General features: G+C 47.0%; 1 protein-coding gene across 3 annotated transcripts; it reads right to left on the bottom strand.

The window, feature by feature from the left end:
- Positions 1–200: 200 nt before the first annotated feature.
- Positions 201–19,231, bottom strand: LOC311356309 (phosphorylase b kinase regulatory subunit alpha, liver isoform-like). 3 transcript variants are annotated; one of them, XM_084476078.1, is made up of 32 exons: positions 19,058–19,231; positions 18,813–18,943; positions 17,891–18,049; positions 17,110–17,157; positions 16,634–16,802; positions 15,697–15,779; positions 15,365–15,445; positions 15,133–15,231; positions 13,427–13,573; positions 13,059–13,112; positions 12,750–12,872; positions 12,518–12,613; positions 12,038–12,145; positions 11,763–11,841; positions 11,435–11,569; positions 10,326–10,435; positions 9,781–9,925; positions 9,270–9,348; positions 8,998–9,137; positions 8,409–8,579; positions 7,994–8,115; positions 7,470–7,594; positions 6,808–6,970; positions 6,398–6,477; positions 5,984–6,062; positions 5,040–5,169; positions 4,648–4,749; positions 4,108–4,226; positions 3,287–3,337; positions 2,360–2,593; positions 1,712–1,912; positions 201–1,251 (listed from the first exon to the last, which is right to left on the bottom strand). In XM_084476078.1, the coding sequence occupies exons 2-32, from the start codon at positions 18,888–18,890 to the stop codon at positions 1,078–1,080; spliced, it is 3,684 nt and encodes a 1,227-aa protein (XP_084332204.1). In that variant the 5' UTR covers positions 18,891–18,943; positions 19,058–19,231; the 3' UTR covers positions 201–1,077. The 3 variants fall into 3 exon arrangements, with proteins under 3 accessions (XP_084332204.1, XP_084332206.1, XP_084332205.1); XM_084476080.1 differs by lacking the exons at positions 201–1,251; positions 1,712–1,912; positions 2,360–2,593 and having other exon boundaries at positions 3,204–3,639; XM_084476079.1 differs by lacking the exons at positions 201–1,251; positions 1,712–1,912; positions 2,360–2,593; positions 3,287–3,337 and adding an exon at positions 3,617–3,639 and having other exon boundaries at positions 4,005–4,226.
- Between the last annotated feature and the right edge of the window lie 2,413 nt (positions 19,232–21,644).

The following is a 21,644-nucleotide window of genomic DNA, read 5'->3' as shown; positions in this document are numbered from 1 at the left end:
CAACAAGCAACACTAACCAGCCAGAGATAGAGACTAACTAGACAAAAAGGACCTCTTATAGTTGACAATTGTGGTTAGAATGTTTACACCTTTAGAAACATTTGTTTGTTAATAGAACCATTCAAATTGAATAATTGTCACCAAAGTATAGATCTCTCAAATCTCAGCCACACATTTGGACAGATGTTTTATTTAATGACCACACACAACCCCAGTACAAGTATGTTCATAAAAAAATATTAACCTATATATGGTAATGTTAAATACACATTTTATCTGCATTATCATAAATACTAGATAATCTATATATGTCAGCACCTTATATGTATTACAGCATATTAAACAATTATATTCTGCCTTGAAGGATAAAATATCAAACAAACATGGTCTATTGTTTATCAAGTTTCCTTCAGGTTACAAAGGTACTCAGCCAGCCGGCGCCTTGCTCATGACCCATGGCAGTAGTATTAGCCCTAGATCTATGTTCTTTGACCACTGGCCAGAATAGTCATGCTATGCGCTTGTATGACCATGTACTTCCATGTTCATTAACATGAAATCTATGTTTGAGGCAGCCTGTGGAATCTCACATGGATTAGAATTGCATTGTTCTTTATATACATATTATATATGAACAATTTGCAGTGATGAACAACATGTGTGACCGTTTAAAGCACACTAGCATACACTAGCATGTCAATATTTTATGAAGCACAAGCTGAACATTAAAAGGTATCAGACATTCACATTGGGATCAGTAGCTAAAAATTCAAAGATTCATTTTCATACAGTGTACAGTAAACCAAATAGCGGACAAACATACATTTCAAGGTAGTGGTATATTGGGTTGCAACCAGTATAATAATGAAACACTTACAAACAACAGATTAATTTCCCAAACAAGCACATATTCTGCTTTAGTCACACCGACATAAAATTTATACTGCTAATACACTGTAATGTTACATTGTTATTCAGGAGACAACCTTTATTAATATTCATAGAGGTAACGGTTTAAATAGGAATTAAACATTAAATAGGTTTCTCTAAAAACAATCACTTTGGGCCGTCGCACTCTTACTGCATCATGCAGCTGGAAGTGGGCAGGAAGTCCTGGACATAGGCCACCGCTGCCTTGGAGAGGTAGGTCATGGAGCCGTAGCTGCCACTGGGGGCGCTGTCGTACAGGAAGTTACAGATCCCTGTGGCCGGGTCCTTCTCCAGGAAGTACTCGTTGGCACCCTGGGATTTCTGTGTAAATATGACACAAAATATGGAAATATAATATGAGTTGATTAGCAGATGCTTTCATCCAAAGTTTCTTGCAGTGAATTACAGTACAGCTCGTTAAAGAGCAACTCAAGGTAAACAGTATTAATATAATCGTTATAATCGTGTATTAAATGGGATCAACTGGTACTTTATCAATCCCAGACAGAAAACGTGCGTGTCACGAAAAATGAAGGGCTTTACTATTAAAACCCTTTACTTTTTTTGTGACACAGAGTAGGCTACATATCATCAACGTCTCCGTGATAGGCCGTTCATGGAGTGCGTAGACAGCCCACCAGACAGAGATGAACGTCACACCACAAACCGCCGTAGGCAGCGAGGGCCATGATCACTGGTTCACGCCGGCTCATGGAAACTGATAAAATGAGGTTACAATCGAGGCCAACAAGCCACCCAAGCACAGTGGCGGCGAGCGCACCTGGTCGGTCAGGAAGAGGTCATTGGCCATGTGGAGGATGCGGTCCACGTGGATGATGCCCCCGATGTTGGCCACGCCCACGTCAGCCAGCAGCCCCAGGATCATCAGCGCCTCCACCAGCAGCTGCCGGTACTCCGGCTGGGGCACGTGGTTCAGCACCGACTCCACCTGCACCGCAAACTTGATCTCTCCCTCCGTCATCTGTCAGCACAGAGGGGGGACGCGTGAGAACAGCACTGATAGGGATCCACACACACATGTTTTAACATCTGGGGCCGCTTTTGGAGTATGTTGTAAGTGTTGACTGCCAGGATGTTTTATGTTTTGAAACCTAAACCGTGAGTGAGTGACTAGTGGCAACTTTTCTTGACACACAAGGACAAGTACCGTTACCGGTACCGTTGGTTATACACAAGGGTTTTATTTACCGTTTGCATACAAGTTGGTTAGCGAAAGGTCTTGATGACAATTTAGTGGTACACCTAATCTGTAGTGTACATTGTGACATTTGGGTTTGGAGCCACAACCCATCCATTAACAATTTAAACACTTTTGTAAACATTGTACTACGTTGCTTCTCATTAGGGTTCTCTACGCTGGGTTTTCTTGCCGATAAACTACGATCGTTCACAGTAAACTCAGTCTGACCTCCCGGGTGGTGGAGGATGGCAGGACGTAGCCGTCGATGGACAGGCCGTGGCACTTGTGCAGGATCTTCCACACCTTCTGGTAGAAGCCCATGGGCACCCTGTTGATTGCCCCGTCCAGCCGGCGCCGCCGCAGCCACTGGCCCTGGGTCTCCTCCCAGCTCAGCTGCATGTCCCCGGGGTCCCCGCCCACCGGGGACATCATCCCACTGGGGGTAGAGGGGCTACTGCAGCGCTGGCAGGGGGCGAGAGAGAGAGAGAGAGAGAGAGAGAGAGAGAGAGAGAGAGAGAGAGAGAGAGAGAGAGAGAGAGAGAGAGAGAGAGAGAGAGAGAGAGAGAGAGAAAATGGGAGGAAGGAAGAGAGGATATGAGGAAGAGATTTTAATATTGAACATTTTAAGGAGTGTGGTTCCCAGGCTTCAGGTTATGACTAATACACTGATTGATAGATTGTGCAAAACAAGAAACATTCCAGTTAAAGGTGCTGCAGGTATGAATTTTAGTTTTATTCACGTAGCAGTGATTTCTTTGTTATAAGTGTACCTACAGCACCTTCCTAGAACTACAAAATGAAATAATACTTGCAAACAAAAGGCACAAGTACTGTAGTTATTATATTAGCTAGAATATTATTTGTAAGAATGTTAAAAGCATGCTGCATGTTTGGGTCTGAGTCAGACCTGAACAGGTAGGTTAATGAATGTAATCAGAAGGTCATTTCATGCACAGAATGTAATCAGAAGGTCATGCGAGAGTTGGGTAGTTGGGTATGTGATGTATAGAATGTAATCAGTAGGTCATGTGATGTATTTAATGTAATGGGTAGGTCATGTGATGTATATATCAGGAGGTCATGTGATGTATAGAATGTTATTTTTAGGTCATGTGATGCATGGCATGTATCCACGTGATGGGATGAGAGATTTACCGTGGAGCCGTGAGACATGTAATTGCTACCAATGGAATGACCGCCGAAGCCCTGAGGGTGAACAGAGTGGAGATGGAGGAAGACAGACTGACCCAGTCAGGAAAGAGCAATCCCTGTTTTGCACGATTTCCATGACCACCGCTGTCTTTACGAAGGACGCCACTCCGCAAAATGTATGATTCCAATGTTAAAGTCAGAGATGAGAATGACATGCCCGCGAGAGTTACCATAGCGACCACATGCCCATAAGAGTTACCATGACAACCACATGACTACAAAGAGTTACCGGGATGACAGCATGCCTACAAGAGATACCGAACTGTACCCACACTGAGAGGTCGAGAGTCATCCAACTGTAGACAGAACCAGGCACAGTGTTACTGAATTACAAATAATACACATTATACATCATAAACATGTTTAACCTACAGACAAGAGACATGGAGTAACACATAATCACACTTTCCTAACTTTTTCACAGCTTGTTCTGCAGTCTAGCATAGGTTCTGGATCGGATACCCATTGCTTTAACCAGTATGTGTGATATTAAACACACACATAGTCACATTAGTAGTATCTGAGTCTGTCCCCACTGATGTGAGGGCCCACATTTTACATTTAGGGCATTTAGCAGACACTTTTATCCAAAACGACTTACAACGGTTCATACACACACACCGACGGTGGAGTCAACCATGCAAGGCGACAGCCAGCTCACCAGGAGCAGTTAGGAGTAGGTGTCTTGCTCAGGTACACATCAACACTCAGCTAGGAGGAGTCAGGGATCGAACTAGCGACCTTCCGGTCACGAGTCGACCCACCTGTTTGATCTCGCTCTTCAGCTTGCGGATCCCGCTGCGTTCCGTCTTGGTGGCGCCCGTGTGGCCCAGCTCGTGGATGGAGATGGCCGGGCTGGTGGCCGTGGACTGGATGGGCCGCACTGGGGAGAGGAGAAGGGGGTGAGAGAAATAATGGTACTCAAAGCCCCACTGCTGGTAACTAATGGCTAGCTCTCTGGAAGCTTCCAGTAAAGGGACAGAGAGAGAGGTAAACAAATAGAGGCAGACTGACGGACAAGCAGGACAAGACAGTCAGATAGACAAACAAACAGAGACAAGGCAACAGATTGAAAGACGACAGTCAGACAGGCAAACAGACATGCAGCTATGCAAAGAGACAGACAGAAAGACATGCAGACAGGCAAAGAGACAGACTGGAAGACATGCAGACAGGCAAAGAGACAAACGCACAGACATGCAGACAGACAAAGAGACAGACAGAAAGACATGCAGACAGGCAAAGAGAGACGGACGGGCCTTTCAGGAGGACCGGGAGGTAGACTGACAGACAGGCGGACTCACTGCTCTTCTCCACTCCAAACTCCTTCCCACTGAGGATGTTGTGCAGGAGGTTCTTCATGTGGAAGGGACTGAGGCTCATCAGGCTCTCTGACGCCTCCTCCCCTGGAACATGGAGACATAACCCTCAGTAACAGACCTCAAGTTACCGGACACGTCACCCTCAGTAACAGACCTCAAGTTACACGTCACCCTCAGTAACAGACCTCAAGTTACACGTCACCCTCATGTGAATGTATGTGTGTGTGTGTGTGCGCACACCCTCCCAGAGCAGTCCAGGCTGCATGTATATGTGTATGTGTGTGTGTGTGTGTGTGTGTGTGTGTGTGTGTGTGTGTGTGTGTGTGTGTGTGTGTGTGTGTGTGTGTGTGTGTGTGTGCGCGCGCGCGCCCTACCAGAGCAGTGCAGGCTGCGGGCCAGCTCCGTGGCCATCACCTGCATGATGAGGCCGATGCGCAGACGCAGCATGTCTCCGAACAGAGCGGGCTGCGAGCGCACGTACATGGCCAGGTACACCATGATCTCCTGCAGGGCAGTACGAGAACAAGATCGCTTACATTTGATCGTTGATGATCGTTACATTTACATTTACGGCCTTCAGCAGACACTGTTTTTCAAAGCGACATGCAACGGTTCATACACACATTTACACACCAACGGCGGGGTCAACCATACAAGGCGACAGCCAGCTCGTCGGGAGCAGTTAGGGTGAGGTGTCTTGCTCAGGGACACCTTCGGCACTCAAGGTGCCGGAAGGTTGCTCGACCCAGCGACCTGCCGGTTACAAGCCACCCAATCCTGAGTTGGCTGACCCCGCTGGTGAGTTAAGGGATGCCATCAGCAGACGCTTTTCCCCAGAGCCACAAGTTTGTCTGACAACCACCAAAGCATGCAATCAATTCAAATTGGAGCAGCTCAAACTAAACATCCCAAATCCGAACGACCCAGTTTCCAAAAATAACAACGCGACAGAATAAATCAGGAGTCACAACTCCAGGTCGTAGAGCTGTCAATGTTTTAGTCGAACATCAGAGAGAATACATTTCAACTAAGTTTGTTTGAAATTTGACTGAGATGGAAAGCTTTTGGTGGCCACAATGTCGCCACGATTAACTGTGCATATGGTGGAAGGATGGCAATATTGACTAGAATTATCTGTTTTTCCACCACACCCATGTTTCCCAAAGTGCCAGAAGTAATAGCAGTAATGTCAGTTACAGCCGTTGTGTTATTCTAGTTTTATAGTATAGTAGGGTAGTTATATAAAATAGTTGTGTAGTATAGAAGAGCGGTTCTATAGTACCGTAGTGTATTTGTACATTGTTGTTGTATCGTATACCTGAGTGAGTACAGCGATACTGATGTCCTGACCGCTGGCTTCGTAGATCACATTGTTCAGCTCTTCAGGAGGAAGTGGACTAGAGAGAGACAGGAAGTGGAATGAGGAATTCATCAGCCATCCATCAGCTTTTGGTAAGTGAAACGAGCTAGGAGAATATCTATTGAGGTTGACATTGCGCGTGCGTCTGTACGAGACCATTCTGATTTTAGAGCGCTCATGACTCATTTCTGAACAGGTGTGTGAATGCAACACTTCTCAATGGTGGAGAGACGTGGGGAGGGAGCAGAGAGGGATGGAACATTTCTTTGTGTGACACACATATCGTGCATGAGCGGTAGCTTTCATACGACCAGAGATCGTTGGCGCTGCTGAAACCATAGACTTGTGATTATGATCAGGACGGTGACTCACGCAGTGATAACTCTCTCTCTGGGCTCGGGCGGAAGGCCTACAGTCAGCTGCTTGTGATGGGAGACCAGATCTGTACAGGCCTGTACACACACACACACACACACACATATGAAATGCAATATGGCGCTATGTCTAATGTTTGATACAACTTAATTTGTATCAGAGCCGTTTTAAAAAAAGAAATTTTCTTCTTCTTCAGTGATTCAAGGGGAATCAAGCCTTAAACTGTATCACATCACAAAGACATGGGAGACGACATACACAGGTACAAGATGACAAACAACACAATAAAAGCGTCAAAAAAGTCCAGAGCAATGGTCCACTGGACGTCCATAGAAGGAAAAAGGCAAGGACATACGGGTAGTTCCATTGAAACTACTAAAGCACTCCAGGTGCAGCACGTGGCTCACCTCCGCCAGGACCTCCACCCTCTTGCGCAGGATGCCGGAGATGTATCTGATGAGGCCCCAGTCCTTGCAGATCCCAGCCTGAACGTAGAGCTCCTCCAGCAGGGAGCTCACGCTGGGCCCGCCCCGCCCGGGGCCCGACAGCTCCACCACCCAATCAGCTCCTCTGGATCAGACATCAACACAGTAAGGGATTAACTTAACTCTGTGATTATTGGAATATTGGTTTGATTCATTAATTGTTAACTCATGTAGAGCCGGGGAATAATGGAAAGATCAGCGATCGATTGGTGCGGTCTGATCAATCGTAGATTGGATGAGGAAGGTTCGTAATTACTGGCTGCGAATATTAAGAAGAGGAGCTCTTTGACTGTTATCACAACGCTGTATTTAACACTGTATTTAACGCTGTATTTAACGTTATATTTAACGCTGTATTTAACACTGTTTCAGAGTTCGGGAAAACAGCATAAAAGACAGCGTTTTTAACCACTAACCAAGCGCATTTCAAAGTGTAATGAAATACATCGTGTGTTTGTGTGTGTGCTTGTATGCTTGTATGCTTTTGTGCTTACTTGTGTGTGTCTGTGTGTTTTTGTATGCTTTTGTGCTTACATGTGTGTGTGTGTGTGTGCATGTGTGTGTACGTATGTGTGTGTACGTACTTCATGAGGTAGAGCACATAGAGGATGTCTGCCTGGTCCTGCAGCGTGGGACACGCTCTGAGCTGCCTCACCAGCCCCGCAAAGTCCGTCCTCCCCTGGGCGTCCTTGGGCAGGTGCAGGTCTGCCTGGGACCACCAGGAGAACAATATGAGAAGCATACAGGTGATCTATAAAGGTCCTTCTTCCCCTTTAAGAGCCTATATAGGAAGCCCCTAGGTCTGTGTGGAACGTTCACAGTGTTTCGGGGAGAATGGCAAAAACGTTTTTCTCCAAATTGGGGACTTATTTCAGTAACAGCGATAAAATTGCTTAGATTACTATGTTGACGATCATATACAATAAGACAAATGATCATGTTTAAAACAAAAAAAAGTGATTTGGGGTTCACTGGCTCTTTAAGAGCTTCTATAGCAAGCCCCCAGGTCTGGTACTACCGGCCCTTTAAGTGACTTTAGGATTTCCCCAGGTCTGGTTGTACCGTCCCTTTAAGAGCATCTAAAGGTAGCCATTAAGCCTGGTCCTACTGTGTGCTGCTTGCTGCTCCCGGCCTGCTGGGGGTGAGAAGGAAGATGAGGAACATCCAGAAGGTTGAGTGATCTACGATTCTTTTTCAGGATGGGAACCACAGGGAGATACATGGAGGACTCTAAACACACACACACACACACACACACACACACACACACACACACACGTAAGCACAAAAGCATACAAAAACACACAGACACACACAAGTAAGCACAAAAGCATACAAGCACACACACAAACACACACACCAACACAAAAGCAGAGCTTATGAATACAGTATATCCCACTGCTGCCAAGTGACCAGTATTAACAGGGTCCTATACATACTATACAAGATCATCCATGTGTACAGTCTACATATAGGAACCTCTGTGTTCACTAATAGTTCACAGTCCGTGTATAGGCTCTCACTGGGCATGCTGATGCCCTGGACCTGGGCCATGAGCGACAGGATGTCCCTGGTGGTGTGCTCGGCGCTGAAGACGTGGTGCTGCCCCCCCTGGAGGGGAGGGAGGTGGCACCTGGAGGTGGTGCTGTGGAGCAGCTGGGTGAGGTACTGGTCCAGGACCCCTTGGGAGCGCCCTGGGAGGAGGGGAGGGGGGGGGGGGGGCAGAGCAGGGGCATGGATGGAGGTCAGGGTGTGGTATGCCTTTTCAGTTACAGAAGAAGGGAATGAACATGTAGGCTGTTATTATTCAATTACATTTATTTTTCGGCTTTTCTTTGCGGAAAACACAAGACGCTCCCTAAAGCAGGGAGCTTAAAAGCTAAAGCGGTGAGCAAAACGACAAACAGAATGGCCGCCCCCAGCTGTTAGAAGTGTTCTGTGTAAAACAAGAGCCTAGACGTTGGATCCTAGAGGTTTATGATCCCGTCCCCAAAAGTTAATTTCCATAAAGAAATGATCACATATGAGCCATCTAATTAATAATCATCAACTCGTTCCAGGAATGTAAAAAGAAGCGAGAGGACCACAGCGATGGTCTATGTCTCTTCCTACCGGGGCGTTGGCAGGACTCTTCCTCGTCGTCCTCCTCTTCCTCGTCGTCCAGCAGGCCATCGTCCGTCTCTCCGTCCAGGAAGCTGAGGCGTGTGTGGAAGGAAGTGGTCTGGAAGCTGGACAGGTCGGCTGTCTGCACCCTGACATCACAGGCACACATAGCAATTATACACACGCACAGACAAACACACACACATAAATATATACACACACACACGCATGCATAATATATATATACATAAAAACACAATATTACACTGTATTACACTCACCTGGCACCTCCAAAGTATCCATCCTGTAGTTTCCTCAGGGTGGACAGGATGCAGGGGTCCACCGCGTCGCCATCTTCAGCTGGACAGGAAATACATGACGTACATAAAGTACATGAAGAATAAGAATGACCGGCTAATCAGACTGTACCATCCGGCAGATAAGAAGAGGGGGAAAACAGGACTATTCTTTTATTTTGTATTTTTGTATTTTCTTCACAAATGGAAATATGAATTATTATCTATACTTTACTAAGGAGAGGGTCTTACTGAGCACGCTCCTGGTGATAGGGAAGGGGAGGGTCTTACTGAGCATGCCCCTGGTGATAGGAGGAAGGGGAGGGTCTTACTGAGCATGCTCCTGGTGATAGGAGGAAGGAGAGGGTCTTACTGAGCATGCTCCTGGTGATAGGAGGAAGGAGAGGGTCTTACTGAGCATCCTCCTGGTGATAGGAGGAAGGGGAGGGTCTTACTGAGCATGCTCCTGGTGATAGGAGGAAGGGGAGGGTCTTACTGAGCATGCTCCTGGTGATGGGGAAGGTGAGTGTGGGACGTCCCGTCATCCTCCAGCAGGCGGACAGGTAGGCCAGCTCTGTACGCAGCATCTCCACGATCATCTGGTTGTCCAACGCCAGGTAGAAGTGGCGCTGGTCCAGGAACTAGAGAGAGACAGAGAGAGAGTGTGAGTGAGTGAGTGAGTGAGTGAGTGAGTGAGAGAGAAAGAGAGAGAGAGAAGGGGGGAGAAAGAGAGTAAGAGATAGATAGACAGACAAAACAATAAAATGATATGCTAAGATAAGAAGAAGAGGTGAACAATGGGTCACTGAAACAACAGAAGGCATATCATAAATGTATAGAATTAGATTCAAACAGTTTGAACATGAGGCATGCTGGGAACGGACAGACACACAAGAGCACAGCTCCAAACAATGCTTATCAGAACCATTGTTTCTGATTGGCTCAACCCACATCCATGTGATGTCCCCTGTCAGACAGACTACAGTAAGGGATAGGCGAGGTAAAGAGCTGTGATGATGGGGAGTGGGGACCTCGCTGTACCTGGGGGGTGAAGGTGTAGCTCTGGTCTCTGATCTGGTACATCTTGGAGGTGCCCAGCACCCCGATGTGTCGGTACGGTCTGCCACTCAAGCCCAGCTTCTTACAGTTCCCTGGAGACCGGCCAACACAGTACACACGTCACCATGACGATCACACACACACACCAACACACATCACCAGGTCCATCACACACACGTACCAACCCACATCACCAGGACTATCACACAAACACACACACACACACACACACACACACACACCAACACATCACCAGGACCATTACACAAACCAATGCAGTACACACACCAGTACTATCACACACCCTCCCAGTGATTCATTAAACCTTTATTTTAATTCTCATTTCGGTAAAAAATCTATTTTTAAAGAGCCTTTAAAAGCAAAAACAATGTCAAGGTTACAGATAAGGACAGCATGAAAAGGACAATAAACCCTCACACAGAATACACAGAAACAAACAAATAAAGCAAGCAAATAAATTATTCCAAGAACTTATTTAGGAATAATATTCAGAACTACTTTTCCTATTAGTTGAACATAATCTATTACAAAAGTTAAAAGTAATTCAGTTAAAGCATACAGTCCCTTGAAGATCAACACACATTTCAGGCCCAATGCAGGCAGGTCATGTAATAAAGGATTGGCGACAGGGATTGTGTTCGGTTGGGTACGCAGCTTGAGGTACAGTAGATGTGAGTGGAGGTGTATATGTGTTGGGTGTTGAGTGTCTGGTACCCAGCTTGAGGTACAGTAGATGTGAGTGGAGGTGTACATGTGTTGGGTGTTGAGTGTCTGGTACCCAGCTTGAGGTACAGTAGATGTGAGTGGAGGTGTACATGTGTTGGGTGTTGAGTGTCTGGTACCCAGCTTGAGGTACAGTAGATGTGAGTGGAGGTGTACATGTGCTGAGTGTCTGGTACCCAGCTTGAGGTACAGTAGATGTGAGTGGAGGTGTACATGTGCTGAGTGTCTGGTACCCAGCTTGAGGTACAGTAGATGTGAGTGGAGGTGTACATGTGCTGAGTGTCTGGTACCCAGCTTGAGGTACAGTAGATGTGAGTGGAGGTGTACATGTGCTGAGTGTCTGGTACCCAGCTTGACGTAGATGTGACTGAGGATGCGAGCGGGCATCACCCGAATGGGGAGGACCTCGGACACCGTCTGGACCACGATGCCATGCTCCCTCAGCAGCTCCTTGATCTCCTCGGACTCAGCCAACACACACACTGGACACACACACACACATATTAGAAACAACCTCAATCATTATAATACACACATATTATATATAAAACACACACAAACATACAAATACAATAACAAACACATATAAAAATATATTAAAAAAATATAAGAGCACATAGACAAATACCTGAACACACTTAAGTACAGACTGGACAGGAAGTGTGCGCTACAGACCTTGCACCACAACGTCTGGCTTGAAGTTGGTGGAGAACCTTCTGTTGAGGGGGTCCACCTCTCCTGGGGCCAGGAAACCCTGAAACAAGGTTACAAAGGTTAGCAAAATAAAAGTCCTCCCCTCTCTGGGGCATGGCAGGACTTTTTTAAATATTCCACATTAACATGACAAGTACAAGCCTCAGAGAATGAATCACAGCCCAAATGACCCTCTAATAGTCGTACTTTCAAAGTCGTATTTCATGTTAAACAGTGATGAGCTAATAGCTAGCTACCTCGGCTAGCAGCCGGCCCAGGATGTAGAGAGACTGTCCCCACATGTGAGGGAGCTGACCCAGCGCCACTCTGTCCACCGTGTGGGGGGTGAGGTACTCCTCCTCGATCTGCAAACACCAACACACGTTTATTCAACATACATACATTTAAAACACGTTGTAATGACACGCACACACACACACACACACACACACACACACACACACACACACACACACACACACACACACACACACACCACACACACACACACACACACACGTATATAGAACCCTTGGCTAGTCATGGGAAAATGTTAGAAATCAACCATGATTGACTGCTTAACGTTGATAGAGCAGAATAGAATAGAATAGAATAACATAAAATACATGAACATAATACAAGAACACAGACAAGAACATTCTAACATTCATAGAATATAATAACTGACCCTAGACTAGAATGGAATAGAACAGAACCAGATAGAAGACAATGTTGACCTTTTCGTGAGGAACGGCGTAATGTTCCGGTACGAGGCGGATTCCGTTCTTCCCTCTGATCAGGATGCCCTCCAGGGCCTCTGCGTACTCCTGCACCTGTCAATCAGATACAGCACAGGCTGCTAAAACTCTCCTGCATCCAATCACCAAGCAAGCCACCTATAGGCCACCAGAGGAACTACATGTTCCTCTGACCGCAAACAATATAAGAACAGGTACAGTGGTCCCATACCTGAACCAGATCTCCAGTGAACAGCCCGTCCAGCACCAGGTAGGTCCAGAACACGGGCCACTCACACTCTATGTTCTCAAACAGCTTGAGTTCTGCCGGGTCGTAGTGCAGCCGGGACGGGTCCTTAGAGACAGACACACACAGGATGAACTCCCAGAACCCACAGAATGAACTCCAAGAACTCCCAAGCTTCCATTGTGTTTAACAGCTAAAATGACTAAATCATCTGAATAAATAATAATGAAATCATGTATTATATAATCACATAGTATAATTAATAATATCAATAATGTCCAGGATCCACTGCACCTCTCTGGGACAATGGTACCCGTCTCGGATGAAGCGACAGCAGCCGTAGCGACCCTTCAGCAGCGGAGAGGAGAGACGTATTAATGACATGCTGAAACACATTCACGCTAATCCCAACACAGCAGAACCCATAGCATAGAACAGAATCAAATTGAACTGAAATCAAAAGAGAATATAATCAATATTATCAAATACAGAAGAACCAAACAGAACCATCTAGAATCAAGTACAATAAAAAAATACAACCCAGTAAAAGTCCTAATATACACAAAATGAAATAAAACCCAACAAAATGAGATAGAACCAACTCTACAGCCATAGATAGACCCGACTAGAGCAGGGCACTTTCAGCAGAACCAAGCAGGTACCTGCAGCTTGCTGATGATCTCTGACTTGGTGACAGCCACCAGCTCGGGGTCCTCGATGGCGAAGGCGGGGTAGGAGATGATGGACAGGAGGCCGGCGTCCACCTCCTTGGAGGTGGAGGCCCGGGGCAGCATGGAGCACAGGATGGCCTGGAGGCGGAGGGGGGGTGGAGGAGAGGAGGAGGGGAGGTGGAGGAGAGGAGGAGGAGAGGTGGAGGAGAGGTGGAGGGGAGGTGGAGGAGAGGAGGAGGGGAGGTGGAGGAGAGGCGGAGGAGAGGCGGAGGAGAGGTGGAGGGGAGGTGGAGGAGAGGTGGAGGAGCGGTGGAGGGGAGGTGGAGGAGAGGAGGAGGGGAGGTGGAGGAGAGGAGGAGGAGAGGTGGAGGAGAGGTGGAGGAGAGGTGGAGGAGAGGAGGAGGGGAGGTGGAGGAGAGGAGGAGGAGAGGTGGAGGAGAGGTGGAGGAGAGGTGGAGGGGAGGTGGAGGAGAGGAGGAGGGGAGGTGGAGGAGAGGAGGAGGGGAGGTGGAGGAGAGGTTACGCACTTGGACTCACCCTCAAGTCCTGTGTCCGTGATCAGCGGCTGCGTCTAGTTTGGAGTCTCTCGATTACACTTAGGGTCAGATCTCAAAATGAACGCTGACCGAAAAAAATTAAAGCTGCCCCTCTAGAGGCTGAGGCTCTGACCCCTCTAGAGGCTGAGGCTCTGACCCCTCTAGAGGCTGAGGCTCTGACCCCTCTAGAGGCTGAGGGGCTCTGACCCCTCTAGAGGCTGAGGCTCTGACCCCTCTAGAGGCTGAGGCTCTGACCCCTCTAGAGGCTGAGGCTCTGACCCCTCTAGAGGCTGAGGGGCTCTGACCCCTCTAGAGGCTGAGGCTCTGACCCCTCTAGAGGCTGAGGCTCTGACCCCTCTAGAGGCTGAGGCTCTGACCCCTCTAGAGGCTGAGGCTCTGACCCCTCTAGAGGCTGGGGGGCTCTGACCCCTCTAGAGGCTGAGGCTCTGACCCCTCTAGAGGCTGAGGCTCTGACCCCTCTAGAGGCTGAGGCTCTGACCCCTCTAGAGGCTGGGGGGCTCTGACCCCTCTAGAGGCTGAGGCTCTGACCCCTCTAGAGGCTGAGGCTCTGACCCCTCTAGAGGCTGAGGCTCTGACCCCTCTAGAGGCTGAGGGGCTCTGACCCCTCTAGAGGCTGAGGCTCTGACCCCTCTAGAGGCTGAGGCTCTGACCCCTCTAGAGGCTGAGGCTCTGACCCCTCTAGAGGCTGGGGGGCTCTGACCCCTCTAGAGGCTGAGGCTCTGACCCCTCTAGAGGCTGAGGCTCTGACCCCTCTAGAGGCTGAGGCTCTGACCCCTCTAGAGGCTGGGGGGCTCTGACCCCTCTAGAGGCTGAGGCTCTGACCCCTCTAGAGGCTGAGGCTCTGACCCCTCTAGAGGCTGAGGCTCTGACCCCTCTAGAGGCTGAGGCTCTGACCCCTCTAGAGGCTGAGGCTCTGACCCCTCTAGAGGCTGGGGGGCTCTGACCCCTCTAGAGGCTGAGGCTCTGACCCCTCTAGAGGCTGAGGCTCTGACCCCTCTAGAGGCTGGGGGGCTCTGACCCCTCTAGAGGCTGAGGCTCTGACCCCTCTAGAGGCTGAGGCTCTGACCCCTCTAGAGGCTGAGGCTCTGACCCCTCTAGAGGCTGAGGCTCTGACCCCTCTAGAGTCGGTGAGGGCCATACCTGACAGTGCTCCACCTCATCGGGCAGGACGTGGATGACGGACCTGGGGCCCCCGTGGGCCCCGAACAGATCCAGCTCATCGATGGCTTCCAGAGCTGCCTGCAAGCGCACACACACACACACACACACACACACACACACACACACACACACATAAGGCATAATCCCCAATGCATAAATAAACACAGGGATAATGGAGGCACTGTTATAATGAGGGTTTATTATATCATACCTTGGCCATGCCCACAGAGCTGCCGTTGAGCTCAGGAATGCCCTGGTTCGTCTTGTCTCCTCTCTCCCACATCCCAAAATCCTGCAGAAACGCCATGACATCAATACATCAACCAATAATAGATGGGTAGATATGATGAATTAATTTGTAGCATAAACAGCCGAATCTGCAGCAAAAGATTGGCTATTACAATCCTGGTTTCTGATTGGCTGAAATCGGGGCCGGGTGATGTCTCTTGCCTGGCACCAATTGGATGATTAGTGTCGGTTGCATGACTAGCCTGCAAATGTCTGGGCTACACTATCTTATTCCTGCAGAGCGGTGCTACTCACGGCCACTTTGTATGCTGCTTCGATGTAGAAGACAAGGTTCTGGATGAAGGCCACCTCGTCCAGGTTGGAGATGATGCAGAGCCCTGCGGCGGCAGTTAACATTCACTTAGTGTTAGTGTTAGTTCAGAGACATGGTATTAAGGAGCCGGTAGGGGTTAGACACCCCAACTTGCAGGAGGCGGTAGCATCAAGGACATGCTATGTCAGGACAAGGTATGTTTTTCATACATTTTATGAGATATTATTATTATAACATCACACCAAAAGCACCACTTCTCAGCCAGTATGAAGAGGTAGTATTAAGTTATGTTGCAGCCAATGAGTTAACTATAACAAGATATGAGTGATGATATGCCACCAGAGGCGGTCATCTTAGCCAGCAGGAGACGCTAGTACTACAGTGTTTCCCATACATAGACCAATGTGTGGCGCAGCGCCACAGATTCAACAACAAGCGCCACAAATTGATTCTGTTTTGTTTTTGTTTTTTAATATAAATTTATTTATTTATATTATTTTATTAACCCTCCCCCCCCTTCCCCCCGTCAACAATCCCGTCCGCCCGCAATCCAACACAACAATCCCGTCTGCACGCAATCCAACGCAACAATCCCGTCCGCCCGCAATCCAACACAACAATCCTGTCCGCCCGCAACCCAACTCCCCCCCATCAACAATTCCACCCGCGGACCCTGTTACAATGAAAGCATTATAAGATTCTACAGAGACTCACTCCGGCCAAAAACCAAAAGTTGCCAACCCTGCAGGGGGGCACCACACATTGCTACCTGGTCTGTGGGAAACACTGGTACTATGTTATGTTATTAACTGTAATAAGTTATGAGTGATGACATCCCACAAGAGGCCATCATCTGAGCCAGTATGAGGAGGAGGTAGCACTACGTTACGTTATTAACTATAATAAGTGATGAGGTACCCGAGGCGGTCATCTGGGCCAGGATGAGGAGGTAGAGGGAGGTGGCATCGACCTGCAGATGGCCCCACTGGGCGTCGCCCACCACGGTGGCGCAGGTGGGGGTGTGGTACTTAGCGTGCAGGCAGTCCTTGGTGCTCTGGGTGTGCTTGAACTTCTCCACCTTGGCCACCTACCCGCCAGAAACAGACACATAAACACACGCATGAACACACACACACACCAGAATTACGAAAGGGGACAGCGAAACAACACCAAAAATAAGGAAATTATTATACTAATAATAATGATAACAATAATCAGTCAAACACAAACATGTTCTGGCGGGACACTTTAGTCATGTGATGCTTATCAGCTGACATTTAATGTATCCATCAAAGGCCACACACATGTAGGCAGGTCAATGTAAGACCTTCAATCTCTCACACACACCCTCTGTGAAGTGTGCTGAGCAGAGTTTCAAGATAAAATCCACAAACCTGTCTTATCATACACTGTAGAAGACCCTGCATCAGCTTCACCACACTCTGCACAGGAGGAAACCCCATCACAGTTATAAACATTATAGATCATTATATATTACATGACATATTGGATGTAGATAGCAGTGACACCACACTGTACAGAAGAAGAAAGAGTCACATAACAATAACTGTGTGTGTGTCTGTGTGTGTGTGTGTGTGTGTGTGTGTGTGTGTGTGTGTGTGTGTGTGTGTGTGTGTGTGTGTGTGTGTGTGTGTGTGTGTGTGTGTGTTTGTGTGTGTGTGTGTGTGGTGAAGGCTGGTCATTCCAAATTCACAGTAAGTGTTGAACTTGGTCTCACCCATTCTGTACGTAACGACTAGAAAATATTTTGACACAGAAACTGTGACTGAGTGCAACTCCAACCGACCTACTCATCAGCATGGCTTGTTGCTGGGTTGTTCACCCTGTGTCCCAGAACCCATCGCTGAACAAACACACACACAGATATGCATCTATAGGCTCACACTCTCCCCCTCTTTCACTTTCCTTCCTCCCCTCTCTCGCTCCTTCCTTCTTTCTCTATATCTCTCTTATTATGCTCTTCCCCTCCAGTCCTCCTTCTCTTTCTCCCTCCTTCCATTGTCTTCCCTCTACCCCTCTCTCCTTCTCCCTCTCTTACCCTCCCTCCTTCTCCCTCTCTCCTTCCATTCTTCCCCCTCCCTCCCTCCACCTCCCACTCCCTCTCCCTCCCTCCCACACCTCCCCTCCCTCCCTCTCCCCCTCCCACACACACACCTGCTCCAGCTCGTAGGCCTTGGCCTTGTCTTCGTCGCGGTCTGCGTTCTTGCGGTAGGCCATGCCCAGGCCCCACACCGCCAGCACGCTGTACACGTTGTCCCGCACCCAGGCGTCCTTCTGCTGGGCGCTGGCAGGCAGCAGCCCTGTCACTGGGTTCTGTCAAACAACACGCACGCATGCACACTCGCTCGCGCACGCACACACACACACACACACACACACACACACACACACACACACACACACACACACACACACACACACACACACACACACACACACACACACACACACACACACACACACACAATATACACACATGCAAGAGCACACACAAACATTACACACACGCACGCAGGCACACACACGCAAGCGTACACACACACACACACACACACACACACACACACACACACACACACACACACACACACACACACACACACAACAAACAACAAACAGCATGCAATACAGGTTAGCGTGCATCTGTGGGAATTCAAGTGGATTCTAGATAAGGCTTCAATGTTCTCAGCCTATTTCGGAGCGTGAACTTTGCTCATGCATTTGTTTATTTGATGCATTGTCCGGCTGCTGTATAGGCTAGCCTACAGTGAAATGTTCTTTCAAATCGTATGATAATTAACGAGAATAAAGTGCAAAAAAATAATATATTCATGTTCGTAGCTTATAAGGTTTCGCTCAACAATAATGAACATCCATTTGCTTTCAATTCAACATTACTAAAATAGTTTACCTTATATGGTATATGTATTACCTTATATGCATGCTATATGTTATGTGTTATTAGTTATTTATATGTTGTTATGTCATGGTACACCCTGAGGTATGTCAGCGCCTGTCTTGTTATGGTACATACATGGTATGGCTGTTATATAACGATGTGTTATTCTCATGTTACCTGGTGGTTAAGGATGGTCTCCTGCACAAGCCTGGCGTAGATGTCCAGCTTCACTCCTGAATTACTGCGACTCCTCATCTTCACAGATGATCAACGCACACACAACACTGATGTACGAACCACCGTAGACGCTGCAATTAGTGACAGGTTGAGAATAATGCAATTTACTAACTAAAACGAATTCAAATTACTGTAGGTATCCGTCATTCTTGAGGGATTCTGCAATCGCAAAAGTTAAAACGTACCTAAACGTGCTCCGTTAAGGTCCACTGCTTTGACATGACTGGAATGAATCACGGTGCCGAAATTAATGTTTTGCAGAGCGTCCAATCGAGTCCAGCTGTTTCATAACATCACTGATGCATCAATAGTACAGCAGAACATCCTGATTGCTGATTCCGCTGCGGTTGCAGCAAACATCAACGGGCGCGTATCATAATACACGTGATGCACTGACAGAGCACACTGGTGCTGTTTCCCAATGTGAATTTCGAAGAAATGGTCAACACAACACACACCCCTTCCATGTCATTTCCTGGTCGTTTGTTGAGCAGCCGACAGAAGGCGCCATATCCCCGCTTTCAGAGCCCTGTATTTTTTAGGTTGCGCATTTGAATAGCAAAGCATTTAAAAAACATGGTAAACATAGGATAACTCTACTTGTACCATTAGGAGACACATGCTTGTTATCATGTGTAAAATGTTACAAAATAGGCAACTATATTCGTAAATGAACCCCTTACTCAAGCAACAGGTTATACTTAAGCAATAGATCACGACAGGCTTGTCCGTCGCCCGACGTGCAGCGGAGGGACGGCGACCCCCTTAACTGTTTTTTTTAATGCATTTAAAAATAAAATATTTTTTAAATAATAATTTTCAGATAAATTGATTGGATCATTTATAGTACTGACATTATTTCGAAAGGGGGAGCCATTGAGTCGGTCTTTCCAGCAATGAATTTGTGCGTGTGCGCGTGTGTGCATGTGTGTGTGCGCATTACCCAGCACGCCGGTTTTTTAAACACGTCCCTGGTCGGACGAGGCCATATTTGGGTAATGGGGGGAGGGTCCTGTTCTCGGCCGCAGAGGGACAGAGCTGATGACGACACGCGGCTCCTGCAGGCAGAAGAACCTCAGGTTCTGACGTGAAGTCACAGCAGAAGGACGTTGTACCGACTTGCCTCCCGTTCCGAAAAAAATTGTTACTCGTTTGGCTCTGCACTGTAATTTATCAGGTAAGTCAGTTGACTATTCATTGAACTTATTCAGTGTTTTTTTTCTTAACGCTTCGGTTCTTCCTACCTTTGTATTTTAATTAAAGCTGCTTTGCGTGGCTGTGAAACCCAGCCAATGCAATGCATGCGTGGTGTAAACATAGTGATCAGGAAACTTTATTATGCTGCTGTGCGGTGATGCTGCGATATTATTCTCATAACGTATAACTCAATTACTGGACACAAAGTGGGAAGTATACTGTGTCTGTCCTGCACTGCTTTAAGTGATCAAATAATAACACACCTTCGACCATGGGTCTTGGACTACAGGCATCTCAACTTTAGTACTTCAGGATGGTATTGATAACTTCTCCTATATGCATACCCTACGTTATTACCGATAAATAGTGTTTTCAATAAATTATGTCAATAAGCTTGAATTTTAAGTTTCTAAATTCAATTTCTTCTCAATTTGATATGGATGAATGAACCTGTCTCATTTGCTCAGTTTTATGCCTATTTTATTTAATAATTATTCGCTCATCTGATATATTTATTTATGAATTAGCTTATTAGTTGGTTATTAGTTTAGTTTATTTATCGATGCATTTATTTATTTATTAATAGTTGTATGTATTGGACCACCAGGTATAATTCTTACTGCAATAACAGATATAGTCTCATTCGTCATTGTATATAAATAGAAAATTGCATGAAATGCAATATAATTGTGTTATAAGCAAGTTGGATCCATAGAAATAAAGTGACCAGAAATTACATGGAATTTGGTTACATTGCAAATTTTTCACAAGTAACAGTTTATTGTCTTTATTAGACTGGAGAGGAGACAAGCCTTTTTGCAGTTGTATGAAAAACTAAAGGAGATAGAAAGACTAGAGAGCCAGAGAAGCTTCAGGGATGTAGGATAACCGTCAGACAGAGACACATTTAAAAATATAGGAGTTGGTGCTTTAGTGTCCCACAGTTATCCCCCAACATGTGCAGACAGTGCGTCCAATTATGTTAGTCCTGGAACATCCAGAAAACGTTGATGTGCTTCTTACGGAATACAAATGAATGAATACAAACTGTAACATGTATATAACAAGTGTGTGCTGGAGTACCTCACAAGACAGTTGGAGATTGGTAGAGACGCTTTTGAAGACTTTTTGACTGGTTGCTTGCTTGCTTGGCTGGTTAGCTGGTTGGATTGCTGGTTAGATGGTTGGTTAGCGACTTATTTAGTTGGTTGGTTAGATGGTTGGTTAGCTGTTTGTTTTGCTGGTTGGTTAGCTTGTTGGTTAGTTGGTTGGTTGGATGGCTGGTTAGCTGGTTGGCTAAGTAGCCAGGCAGGAAACTAGAGATTTGCCTTGAGTCCCATTGATAAGGAGATCTGATGCAGTGTGGTGTGTGTGTGTGTGTGTGTGTTTGTGTAATATGATCCTATATTGAGGTTGTTGGGACAAGGGGTCAGAGGCTGCTGCTGGTCAGACTGCTCACACAAAGACTGAATAGCTGCACGGTCACTGTGTTGGTTTGTTCCTGCGTGTGTGTGTGTGTGTGTTGTGCATGTGTGTGTTCTGCGTGTGTGCGGGGCTGGTATGTGGGACTGTCCA

Source organism: Micromesistius poutassou (genome assembly GCF_964030765.1).
Source record: "Micromesistius poutassou genome assembly, chromosome: 12".
Taxonomy (NCBI): domain Eukaryota; kingdom Metazoa; phylum Chordata; class Actinopteri; order Gadiformes; family Gadidae; genus Micromesistius; species Micromesistius poutassou.
Note: the sequence above shows the minus strand (reverse complement) of the source record. Positions and strands in the feature narration are given on the sequence as shown.

Excerpts from the sequence above, each read along its gene's own strand:
- LOC311356309 (XM_084476078.1), bottom strand. The coding sequence starts at position 18,890 with ATGAGGAGTCGCAGTAATTCAGGAGTGAAGCTGGACATCTACGCCAGG. Across the intron at positions 16,803-17,109 it reads TACAGTGTATGATAAGACAG|GTGGCCAAGGTGGAGAAGTT; the intron begins GTTTGTGGATTT and ends TCTGGCGGGTAG. Across the intron at positions 6,971-7,469 it reads TATGTGCTCTACCTCATGAA|AGGAGCTGATTGGGTGGTGG; the intron begins GTACGTACACAC and ends TGTCTGATCCAG.